The following is a 13192-nucleotide window of genomic DNA, read 5'->3' as shown; positions in this document are numbered from 1 at the left end:
TTTCCACTGAACACAAACGAGAACCAGCACCATGGAATAGTATCTAGAATATTCATTACCATCATTTTTTTGCTCCCCGGTTCCCCAGGAGCAAAGGAGGCCTGGCAAAGATGAGAAACACATGGGGCCTTGATATAGAGGAGGGGATAAGAATGGACAGCAGCTATAGAAGAAATGTCCAATGCAAGGCAAGCTGCACGGAATAAGCACATGGGCAAATTATAAGTGAGTGATGCCAACGTATGGAGAACCTCAAGTCCACGTGGATGAGCGAAGGGCTGCTGAGAATTACAGTGGAAAAGAAAGGAAAGCCAGTGTCAGCTCATTTGCATTGCTGGCATGTTTGCCTGCTCTATACAAATGTCTGCGTTACCTTTCCAAGGAAACAGCCACATGCCACTCCTCCTTTAGCACTTTGGGGAAAGTGAATGTGCTCTTAAGCACATGCCAGCTAATGAGAACCAAGGGCAGCTTGGTGCAAAACACTCTTAATCTGCAACAGCATTAACCAGCCTGACTGCCAATTCATTGCACTTTGTTCACTCTCTGTTGCTGTCTCTCCTTTGGTCTAACATCACAAAAATGCTAAAAGAATGAAGAGGGCATTAGAAAGCTGTTTTTATTGATTGGAGTTCTATCCCACCCTATCTCAGTGGCTCAGGGAAGGCTACAATGCCTTAGAAACCCTCTACAAATGTGTCTTTACATACATCAAATCAAAAAGCTGAAGGACTAACTGTATGCCTCTTACTCATTTATACAGCAATTAAATGTGCGCACAGTTTTACAGAGTGGCCCTGGATTTTAAGAGGTGCTAGCCAAATGGTCCACCGGCTTCTGCAGTCAGCTGGTGGTGCTTCTCGAGAACTCCCAAAGAAGAACTAGGCAAGGAAAATGTGCAGGCTGTGGGTACAAATATAGCCACAGCAAGTTCCCATTTGAACTTCTGAAGTGCCGCCAAAATCAGGAATGACTGCATCTTTGGCAGGCAGCACTTTTTCAGTAATGTCTGAAACTTCTCCGAGGGCCAACAATACAGGACGATAAACACTTCACATGTGTTTTTTATTTTATTTTTATTTTCATACGGTTATATTTCCACCTTTCTTCTAATGCGGAGCCTAAGCTGAGTGTACTTCTGAGCAGATGCCCTATTGACTTGTGAGGACACTGAAGTATGGGGACACACAACTGTCTTGTGCTACTTAACCCTGGATCAAAAGTAAGAATTCTGTTCTATGGAGTTGCCAGTCTCAGGGTTTGTCTACTGTATGCATAGAACTTTGCACTTTTGAACTCTGCAGAGGGCAGCAGGATCTGGGCAATTTTTTTTTTTATTCTTAGTTCGAATGCTAATATGAAGACTTCTTCAGCTGTCATAGAGTTCTGTCTGAATAAAAGGTCTGCAAATAAATGCAGTAAATGCAGTAATCAAACCATGGGGGACAAAGTTGGAGGACCCTTAATGAAATCCACATGTCTCACTCCTTGACTCTTTGCAATTTTAGCCAACCCCTCCACCCCAGCAGCCTTCTAAAATCAGCAGTTCTGTCCTCCTGTACTTTTGGCTTCCAAGAGATCTTTTCTACAGCATATGCAACGCACCTGTGTACACGTCCATAAACAAAACAAAAGGGACAATCAATTCTCCTTACTGGTTCATCAGGTGTACTTACATGACTTCCTGTTTGCTCTTGACCGCTTCCTTTCTCTAGGCACTGCTCGCTGACTTGGCACTTGTGTGGCAGACTTGACAATGCGATCCATGATCTCGTCTGCTGCATCATCCGTAGCGTTAGGTGAGTCATCATTGCCAGCGTTCCACGAGCCAACGCGACCTGGAAAATGGAATTGGCAACACGCCATGATTTTATATTCCACGTTGTTCTGACGGTTTCGGCAAGTAAGAGCATGTCCTAATATTTTATAATACCGGCTACCAAGATTCAGGTTCTGTTTCAATAACCTCTGGTCTGTGAAATGCCTTGTCGAACTTTGCAGAGCACCAGAAAACTGCCTAGAACTAGGTCAAATGAGAGTAATAGTTCATCAGGTTGGTTCTATGCCACATAATAATTTGGTTCGGGGCTTAGCCAGGAGCACCATCACCCAAAAGGTTTTTAAACTGTAATTTATGTAAGTAAACCAGTGTGTACAGTATTGGAAGTTGAAGAGGGAACAATAGCTGGGAAATGATGGGAGTACAAATGTGAACTCACAAACCACAGGTATGGTTTTTTTCAGGTATACCCATGATTGTATTATGAATCTCTGCTACACACACAATATTTGTGTTCTCCATTAATCCTGCTACAATTGAATAGGATATAACTGGATAAAGATTTAAGCAGGAATATACCTGTAATGGTGAGCTTTCAGAAAGACAGAGCCCACTGAGCACAAGCCACTGAAATTCTGGGATTGTTTTGTAACAAGCAATGGTCACACAAAGCGGCAACTTTCCCCACAATATTTCTCTTTCTCTCTGTGGATAGTCTGCACCACACAGCAAGAGTGTGGTTCGCACATCACACAAGCCATACTTTGGCTCAGAATGGCTGCATGAAGATACCAGCTCCTAGCAAGGAGCTCAGGCCCACTTCTCAGGTCAGCACAGGACAGCACCAGGGCAAGGCTTGCCTGAATGTGTCGCCCAAATCTGGGACCAAGATTATGTTCTCTCCTGTTTAACCATGACCTTTAACAATGATGCAAAGGTTATATAGATCATAGTTAAGGAAAACAGACTTCAAGCAAAATCTCAGATTCAGCTCACACGCTAATCCAAATCTTGGTCTCCTCGAGAGCAAGCGGGTGTGTGCCGAGACATGGTTTGGCTTAGTGTGATGTGCTCCCTCATTTGAATTTCAAAACCATTATTTGGCAGTGAAAATGTGAAACAGAAATGGATGGATGTATCAGCAACAAAGACTGTTGACAGTCCTCTTCTAAATTGGCTTTGGGTTTTGAAAATAGCATCTGATGTTAAGAATTTCCTCATGGCTTCAAGATTCCTGTAATACTTCACTCAAATTACAAGCAGGATCATGATCTCATCTTTGTTGGTTGGCATTATAAAAGGCCTAGAATGCTTGAAGCAGCTACCCAATACGTTGAAACGCTTTAGTGGAAACTCATGCGGATATTTGGCTATAATTAAAATAACTATTTGGGAGATCTTTTCATTTTTGTATGAATATCACAAATCATTCTTGAGTGGATTTAGTCATGGCACACCAAACCAAATTGGAAAGTGAGTCCGTCTACATGTGCAGCTGAATGGAGATTTGTGACTTCTTTTCCTAGGTCTGGTTTGGGATCTCGGGCGTAACGGAGCTAAACCTAATGAGACAAGTTTCTTGATTGGATCTACCACTGCTTTTCAAATGTTTAATAGCAGCCAGAGGAGGAGATGTTTATCAGGATTGTAGCTCACTGGGAGTGGGGAGTTAATCCTTCCTCAGTGGAAATTGCTCCTTGAAGTTGCAAGCAGTTGGTTTATTTATGGTAGGCTACTTAATATCCCAGCCTTCATTCCAACAAATCCCAGGGCAGCCACACAATATAAAATACTTGGGTCATGAACCCAACTTTGAACAGAGGACCATGACAAAGAGCGGGAAGATACAACTGGATTGAGAGAGCCAGTGACTCAAGCTTCAGAGCCCCCAAACAGAGAAGTCCTCAAGACAGCACCCTCTGAAGAAATGACAATCTCCACAATGGGGACCTCCCACAAAGACCTTGGACTGGATGTGCACACTTGCTTTTCCAGGGGTGCCTCATCCCGTTTTGCTTCTGTTCATGGGAGAAAGTGGTGTTGGCGGCTGGGACGACTTCAAGCAATATCTCGTGGGAGCCCTGTGAGATCTTGCCAGAACCAGGAAGCCACTGCTGCTTCTCCTCACTTCTCCAGTGGGCGATGGGCTGGCCCTGCCCTCTTCCTATAAATCCCATGGACTAGAAAATCCCATGGACTAACTTCCTCCAAGCAGCCTCATTGGGTGAAACATACTATGTTTTGCACCACACAAGTCAAATAGCAAGGTATATTTTATTTGTAGCAGGGAAGGGAGTCTTCACCCAGGAATGATATGGCGTGTGTGTGTTTGTGTCTGTGTGATAGTACTTGCCCAAGAAAGCTGTTATTCGAGGTTTTTGTTTTTTTTAAGAAATAGGAAATCTGACAATGGATCTCCTAGCCTTGAAGCTTTATTGACTCATATCTACTTTCCTCAGAGGGCGACAGCAATAGCTTTCTATAGATTTTCTCAATAAACTGTACACAGCATATCTTATGTTTCTCAAATATGAGCCTCCGTGTGATGGCCTGGGAATCGGATTCAGAGGCTGAACCTGAGGAATCCCAGCCTGCACAGGAGTCCCCGCCTCCAGGGCCAGCTGAGCTGGGGCTGGGGCCTGAGCCTGAAGGGTCCTCACCTGTGCTGGATCCCCAGGTGCAGGCACCAGCTGAGTCTGCTCTGGCTCCGGAGGTGATGGAGGACCCATTGCCTGCAGGTGCTCCACTCTCAGCCCCGTCAGAGGAAGCCAAGGTTGCCTCTGGGTCCGGTAACCTTCCAGCCTCTCCTGAGCTGCAGAGGCTCAGGGCAGAGAGGCAGAGGGAACTAAGTTCCCGCAGGAGGAGGGCTCGCCTCCAGGCCAGGAGAGGTGAGTCACCAGAAGATCGGGGTCACCCGATGCCTCGGGGCAGATAAAAGCCAGCCAGCCCCAGTCCCAGGTTGCGGGAGCAACATCGTTGGTAACCTGTTCCTGCTGGCACCCTGACCTGCTCTCCTGCCAGAGTTCCTGACCACGCCCAACTCCTCGCTTTGGACCTCGCTTCGCCCCTGACGGACAGCCTCCATGCCCTTGACCTAGGACCGGACTCAGACCACGCCGCACGGTAACCCCCCCCCGGACCAGCACACTCCAGCAGGAATAATAGTAGGAAACAGTAACATATGGCCCCAGTATCCCAAACAAAACCAAAGTATTCACCTCGACTTGCCCGACTTCGAGTGCGCACTCCTAGCATGGTGGTGTTCTCCCCACTTGGCAAGGAAGTCTTCAAGACGGCCTTCATATTCTCATGTTCCACTGCATCTTCTGCATATTGTAGCCCCTGCGGTTGGTTCTGAGGTGGAGGAGAGCTGCTGCTGCTACAGAATTTCCCAGTCTGTGGAAAGAATTTCCCCACCAGTTTTAATTTATAAAATCACACAACATTAGTGAATATAAGAAATCAGTCCTTCAAAGACGTTCTCTTACTCTGGCTGCAGTTCTAGCAAACGGACAATAATCCTTCCGTTTCCACCACAGGGAGTGCATAATTCATACTCATATTTTACAGGCAGCAAAATGCAGAGTTTAGCAATTATTATTATTATTTTAAAATCAACACCAATTAGTTAAGTCATGCAATGTATCAGAAATGGCAGACCTCTCATCCTGATGTGAGCCGTGTTTGTTAATTTGGAGTACTGTATCTACATTCCTCACTCATCACGGTCCTCCATGCACCAATAGCGGAAAACTGTCTGTGGACAAATGCCGGCTCCCTTGGACTGAAAGCAAGATGAGTGCTGCAACCCCATAGTCACCTTTGGCTGGACTTAACCATCCAGGGGTCCTTTACCTTTACCTTTTACACACACACACACGTTTAAATTCTTTTACTGTGCAATGGCTTTTTATTTTTGTTTCCCTCCCCAATGTTTTTAGCTGTTCTTGTTTTATCTGTAAGCCATATTGGATCCCTTCTCAGGGAAAAAGGAGGTAAGAAAGAAAGAAAGAATGAAAGAAAGGTATGCACTAGCCACAGCTAGAATCCTGAATTAACAAGCCCCATTGGGCTTTGGCATGCCACTGTCCCCATCATCTGCCACAATCTGGATGGATGTTTGCAGGGCTTTTGAGCTGCGCAACCCTGGACTTGAGCTGCACCACTGCCATGCTCTTTTATCAATGCCATTATGAAAAACTGCATACGGTGGACTATAAACCAAACACACTGTGGTCTAAATATCTCATGTTAAAGATAGTACGGATATTTAGAGGGTTATGGAATAATTGATGCATGATAATGAAAGACTGTTTTTGTTGTTAGCAGATCTCACAGCACACAGAGGGCCTGAAGAGGGCATGCTCTTTTCACAGAACCATACCTCACTGTCATCTTCTTCATCAGTCTACCAGAGGGAGGCAAAGGACAGGGTAGAAAAGGACAGAAAGCAGCATTTAGGAAGCACAGTACTGACAAAACATGAACAATTGTGGGGCTGTTTAAGCATTGACATGACAGAGGCAAAATGAGAACATATATCTTATCGTGGCACCATAAATCCTCTACATGGAAAAAGCAGGCAGTTTCTTTGCCAGGAATAGTCACGTCAGATTTGGGTGGTTAGAAGTTGACCTGAAGGTTTGATGGATAGAGAGCTCTGAGCACAACGTAACTCTTGGCATGCTTGCTTTTCTGCAAGGACTCATGGCTACAGCTATCTCAGTTTCTCCTAGAAATCTCTTTAATGAGATTATGTAAAAAAAACTTTCCCACTATGATATCAGCTAAGTGCCACCTCTTGGAAACGTAGGGTCAGCAGACCAGAAGGTCATCAAGGCACAACCAACCATCTATTCATCAGCCTTTCACACCCAGCCCCTGGGCCAGTATTAGTCCAAATAGTTCAATATTTCACCAGCAGAGACTGGAAGTAACCAGCTAGACTGGTAAAGAAAAAATGATTTATATGCACTGTATGTGCAATATAACATTGTGCCACCAGGAGTCCCATTTTTCTCTACCTGTTTTCCCTGTTTAAATTTACAATGCTTTTCACTGAAACACATTTTTTATGTGTCGAGATCCAGCCATAATCACATCACACATAATTGCAAAGAGAAAAAGAACACCAAAGATGTCAAGAAAACAAGCTACTCTGCAACAGAAAGCAAAAACCAACTACTGCTACTAGCCTTGAGTCTTGCAGACTCAAACATTTAGTCACCGAGTTAGCACAACCCTGCATATACCTTCTGTTTTTTTACATGAAGAACTGCCTGTGTGAAAGCGATCTCACATAAAAATCACTTCCACATAGCAAGTTACCATTTAAGAAAGTGGCTCTCTAGCCTTCTCTTTGAAATAATAAGAGTTCCACCATAAGGGACTGCAGAAAGCAGGAGAAAATGCTGGAATCTAAGCAAAACTCATCTAATGGGAACCATCTCTTGTTAAAGCTATCAAATGAAAATATTTAGGAAATGCTGTGTGTCAGTGATTGCAGAATATCTTTCAACATGCAGATTGTGTAGAGAATATTCATGCCACTGGTAGAAAAGTGTGACGTAGGAATCAGGTGGTAAAAGCTTCTGTGGGAGCTGCTGTCATGGCGATGCAACTCCATGTGAGGGACTTAGCATGACATTCAGCCCTCAAGGAATGTTCTACTGGGATGCACAACCACTGGTCAAAACACAGTTGTGGAAATCTCTGGTGCCCATGATGATGATGAGGAGGAATCTGAGGATTTTAGGTCAAAGCCTTTCTTGATTGTTGTTGTTTAGTCGTTTAGTCGTGTCCGACTCTTTGTGACCCCCTGGACCAGAGCACACCAGGCCTTCCTGTCTTCCACTGCCTCCCGCAGTTTGGTCAAACTCATGCTGGTAACTTCGAGAACACTGTCTAACCATCTCGTCCTCCGTCGTCCCCTTCTCTTTCGGCCCTCAATCTTTCCCAACATCAGGACCTTTTCCAGGGAGTCTTCTCTTCTCATGAGGTGGCCAAAGTATTGGAGCAGGGCTTGCTGATCAGAAGGTTGGCGGTTTGAATCCCCGCGACAGGGTGAGCTCCCGTTGCTCGGTCCCTGTTCCTGCCAACCTAGCAGTTCGAAAGCACACCAGTGCAAGCAGATAAATAGGTACTGCTCCAGAGGGTAGGTAAACAGCGTTTCTGTGCACTGCTCTGGTTCACCAGAAGCGGCTTTGTCATGCTGGCCACATGACCTGGAAGCTGTACGCTGGCTCCCTTGGCCAATAAAGCGCCGTACGCGACTGGACCTAACGGTCAGGGGTCTCTTTACCTTTACCTTAAGTTCCACTGTGTTTAATACTCCCTAATAAGTGTTAGGACCTCATTATGTGATGCCCAGTTTGTATTGTGGAAGGCGATACAAATAGTATAGATAATAGAATCATAGAGATTCAAGCAAGGCAGAAACATGAACTGCTCGTCCAAAGGAAGGGATGCAGCAAGAATCAGGCTGGAGTGATGACATTTTTCTGCCTCTTTAAGTGAGTGGAGGGTGACAACCCACTTGTTGGTGTCTTAGTGCGCACTTGAGAAGTAGCAGTTCGTTCTTCTGATGAACAGCCAAGACATAGCAGTCTGGTTCAGCGGCAAGGGCCTGCCAGCACCCTCTGTGCAAAGGACCGGTAGTTGGGTCCTATCGTCATGGCCGCCCTGGGATAAAAGGCAGCAATGGGCTGCAACTGCATCCAACTGCAGGGCAGTGGGGGATGGAGGCGCTTCTGGGTCACTTGTAACCATGGCAGTTGGCAGAGGAAACTGGTCCTGCACCTTACAGATCTTCACGCTTTTACTGCCGCAGCAGAGGGCTCCAAGTTTGATGGAGGCAGTGGCCTGGTGCTGCAACATTCGAATAGAATAGAATAGAATAGAATCGTAGAGTTGGAAGAGACCACAAGGGCCATCAAGTCCAACCCCCTGCCAAGCAGGAAACACCATCAGAGCACTCCTGACATATGGTTGTCAAGCCTCTGCTTAAAGACCTCCAAAGTAGGAGACTCCACCACACTCCTTGGCAGCAAATTCCACTGTCAAACAGCTCTTACTGTCAGGAAGTTCTTCCTAATGTTTAGGTGGAATCTTCTTTCTTGTAGTTTGGATCCATTGCTCCGTGTCCGCTTCTCTGGAGCAGCAGAAAACAACCTTTCTCCCTCCTCTATGTGACATCCTTTTATATATTTGAACATGGCTATCATATCACCCCTTAACCTCCTCTTCACCAGGCTAAACATGCCCAGCTCCCTTAGCCGTTCCTCATAAGGCATTGTTTCCAGGCCATTTTGGTTGCCCTCCTCTGGACACGTTCCACTTTGTCAGTGTCCTTCTTGAACTGTGGTGCCCAGAACTGGACACAGTACTCCAGGTGAGGTCTGACCAGAGGAGAATACAGTGGCACTATTACTTCCCTTGATCTAGATGCTATACTCCTATTGATGCAGCCCAGAATTGCATTGGCTTTTTTAGTTGCCGCGTCACACTGTTGGCTCATGTCAAGTTTGTGGTCAACCAAGACTCCTAGATCCTTTTCACATGTACTGCTCTCAAGCCAGGTGTCTCCCATCTTGTATTTGTGCCTCTCTTCACCCCTGGGCAGTCTCTCCCCCCAAGCAGCTTTGATCTGTTTTGACTGTGAAATTAGCCCAGAGGGGGTGGTTAAAAAATCCCTTGCACTGTGGCCCTGTTGCAATAAGATGTGGATTGTCCACCCTATGGCTACAGCAAAGTAAAATAAATAAAAATTAAGGGGGGGGGGAGATGGGAAACACTTCATGTCTCTTATATCGCATCTAGTTTGGCCATCAGTTATGTCTAACTTTAGTTGAATTGCGCCCAATGATTAACAAAAAGTCTTTCTCAGATATTATTTTATCTGAATCCATCCATTTCTTTTCACTTCTTTGTTCCAGAGACATTCGCAATTGCAAAATGAAGGACTCGTTTGTTTTGTCTTTCATGGTGTTTTCGGCACACTCAATGCAAGAAAGATTAGCTGTGGGAGAGACGGACGACAGCAAGCTAGCATTGCTTTTTAAGGGTATGTTTTGTTCCACGAGGGAGCTGTTTGTTTTGCTTTGGGCCTAGCGACATTGAAAGATAGCCAGCCTTTATCCAACGGAACCTCTGTAGGTATGCTCCAATTGCTTATTCTCATTATGGCAAGCTAATTCATTGCCAGTAAAAATATATCCCTCCAGAAAACAATACTATATAAGTAACCCCCTAGCATTAATGGCAGAAATCTAAAAGGTCATTCGGGGACAGGTAAAATATTTGTACTTCTAATCATCTGTACATCCTGTCAAGAGATTTAAACCATACAAGGTCTGTACTGGTGTTGGGACTTTGTGTGCTTCAACGCCCTTTTGCTATTTATTGACTAAATGGTGGCAAAGTGAATGTAAATATTAATGCCAGTCACATGATACCTTTGGGATGGAGTGGGCCACAAGGAAATCCTTCAAAATGAATGGGGATGCTTGATAAAAAAAAAAAGGATTGTGGATTGTAGTGTGGCATATTTGTTTCTAATATTGCATTGTTTGGTTAGATATGTTTATTTAAAACATTCTTAATCCACTCTTCAGCTGAGAAACACTCCCAGAATAGTAACAAGACAGTCCCCATCTTGAAACTTATAATGTGAAAGGCATGACACAAGGAAACGGACTTTGGAGGGAGGAGGAAAAAGGCAAACTCCAGACACTATTTCTTAGTAATATGCTTTCCATATTACAATTTTCATTTGTAATTCTGATCTTTAATGTAACTGCCACATGGATTAAACATATCATAAAGTAGACATGGGCATACATCCTTCCTGTGTTATGACTTTTGTCCAGATATATCTTGAATGGGGATTCTTGTGACATCCTGATATTAAAAAAAACTTTCTCTATGCTAACCTCAATCTGGTCTAGTGCAAAAATGCTGGACACAAAGAAGAGAAAAGCAGTATTTTTTTTGCGATAGTTCTCAAGACAAAAAGGGATTATCTGAAGAAAGGGAGGCAGATTTAGACAGAATTTCAGGAAAAGCTTCCTATCTTTTCAGATTATAATATATCTTTATTGTCTTTATTGTCAGTGTCCCATGCAGGACAATGAAATTGCAAAACTACATAAAAACTACCACAAAACTACATAAAACTACATAAAAACTACATAAAACATTCAAAAACCCCTAAAAACTCTAAAACCCTATTTTAAAATACACTATACTGTAGAAACCCCTTATGCTGCGTTTAGAACCAGAATTGCATTTGCATAGAAACTGTTTCTCAGGCGGCTAGTCCTGGCCTTTATAACCCTGTACCTTCTTCCAGAAGGCAGAAGCTGAAAGCAGTGGCGTAGCGTGGGTTCTCAGCACCCGGGGCAAGGCAAGTAATATGCGCCCCCTAACCCGTGGATTTTAGCACCCGAGTGCGAGCGAGTGCCCCCCCCCATGTTGCACCCGGTGCGGCCGGCACCCTTGGCACCCCCCACGCTACGCCACTGTTCCAACGTTCAGCTTCACTGGATGCCCACGAGTTATATTGTACAGAGAGAGGGATAAAACCTTTCCTCTCTGTCCCCTCTCTCCTTGCCATGCCTGAGTTTTGCCGGCTTCTCTCCTGTCGCCTCTTGCTTGCCTTTTCTCTAAGCTAAAAACAAACCCAAGGCTGCCGCCTTTCCTCAGGGCACCGGCTCCGTCCCCTTGCTTAGATTCCCCCCACCAAAGCTGAAAGCAGCCTGACGTTCCTCCTGATCGTGAATGGGAAACAGCTGGCCAAGCCGGCGGCCTGCCAGGGAAGGGATCTCTTCCTAACCTGCTCCACGGAGCCCGTTCCTTGCAAGCGCTCCCTGTCCCTCGGATGGCGAGCGCCTTTGGAAACGCGGAGCAGGCGCTTGCCCCCCCAAGCTAATCCTTTTAAAACCGAAAGCCCCTTAACCCGCTGGCGAGAGGCTTAGCCGGGCCTCGCCCGCCCACCGGCTTCCTCTCGGAGGTTTTTGGGGAGTGCAGGGCGCGACGAGGCCCGGTGGCGCGTCGGGGTGCGGAGGCTGCCCGTGCCGGCCAGGCGTCGGTGGCGGCGTCGGCGCTGCTGCAGCGGCTGCTCCTCCTGCGAGCAGTGAGTGGAGCGCAGCTGCAGCGGTGGCGGGGGGCGTGCGCGCTAGGGCGCAAGGCTGGCGGTGGCTGCGGGGAGCCCGGCGGAGGAAGGAACTTGTCCCTTCCCTCTGGACTCGCGCCCCCCCCAGATGTTGCGCCCGGTGCGGCCGGCACCCTTGGCACCCCCCACGCTACGCCACTGGCTGAAAGAGATCATTTCCGGGGTGCGTACTATCCTGTGCTATCTCTGCCGCTTTCTTATGGCACCTGGCATGTAATGGAAATAACGAAATTTTCTAATGACAGACTGGATATATACTGTGTCACAGATACAGAAATGCTGAAGTATAGACAAATGTTTTTTTGATCCAACCATCAATTTTAAAGACAACATTTCTATTTTGGCTGCACATTATTTTCCTCAGGAGGTCGGGGAACTGCCAGATTGGACTAGGCAATCTCAATTTACATCTGTGGGAGTGATGCAGACACATGTAAACAGAAATAAGTGTGATGCACTGTATCCCACTGAGATCCTTGATACTCCTGGTGAGGTTATAAATTATAAACCATTCCCTCTGCCTATCTGGCTCACACCAGAGACCTTTTATTAGAAGTTTAAAAAGGATTTTTGGTATGATTCATTAAAAAAGAAAAGATTGGAGCACAATGGCAGTAACGTCCCAAATCTGGGAACAACATTACAGGTTACAATGGTACTTTGGTTTATGAACTTAATCCGTTCCGGAAGTCCATTCTTAAACTGAAGCTGTTCTTAAACCGAGGCGCGCTTTCCCTAATGAGGCCTCCTGCCGCTGGTGCCCGTCCACCGTTAGGCTTCCGTTCTTGCACCAAGGTAAAGTTTGCAAATCGGGACACTACTTCTGGTTTTGCGGAGTTTGTAAACCAAATAGTTTGCAAACAGGGCTGTTCTTAAACTGAGGTACCACTGTATTTGTCCATGATGTGGCAAGGTTTACTTTAGCAGAGTTAAACAGTCCCTTTTATAAGTTTATGCTGTGATCAGCTTGTTGCTGACTCGTCTGAGTTCTACTAATAAAGATTCCTTCCTGGTTAAAAATCCCTTTGAATACCTCTTAAAGAATACACACACAAATCTGATTCATGTTAATATAAACTATTTCACTCTCAGATTCATTCAGGTTTACAGAACTGTACCTGAAGGCAGGCTTAGGTTACATAACAAGCAAATAAACTATACCAGAGGGAAGTTGGTCCTGAGGTGACTGAAACTGAGCAGTTATCTTTCAAAACTACCAGCAACCAGTTAGAACATGGAGG

The 13192-nt window shown here is 45.5% G+C and overlaps 1 protein-coding gene across 13 annotated transcripts in view; it reads right to left on the bottom strand.

The window, feature by feature from the left end:
* FHOD3 (formin homology 2 domain containing 3) overlaps positions 1 to 13192 on the bottom strand; it is a 352366-nt gene that overhangs the window by 10943 nt on the left and 328231 nt on the right. For 10 of the 13 annotated variants that reach the window (XM_082194682.1, XM_082194676.1, XM_082194681.1 and 7 more), the window contains 3 exons: positions 6165 to 6188; positions 4999 to 5176; positions 1677 to 1838 (listed from right to left, as the gene is read on the bottom strand). In XM_082194682.1, coding sequence (XP_082050808.1) covers positions 1677 to 1838; positions 4999 to 5176; positions 6165 to 6188 — 364 coding nt within the window. The remainder of the gene's footprint in view (positions 1 to 1676; positions 1839 to 4998; positions 5177 to 6164; positions 6189 to 13192) is intronic. The other 3 variants (XM_082194678.1, XM_082194677.1, XM_082194685.1) reach the window with 1 other exon arrangement.

The sequence above is a fragment of the Podarcis vaucheri genome, assembly GCF_965113315.1.
Source record: "Podarcis vaucheri genome assembly, chromosome: 13".
Classification (NCBI taxonomy): domain Eukaryota; kingdom Metazoa; phylum Chordata; class Lepidosauria; order Squamata; family Lacertidae; genus Podarcis; species Podarcis vaucheri.
This window is presented reverse-complemented; position numbering and strand designations above follow the sequence as displayed.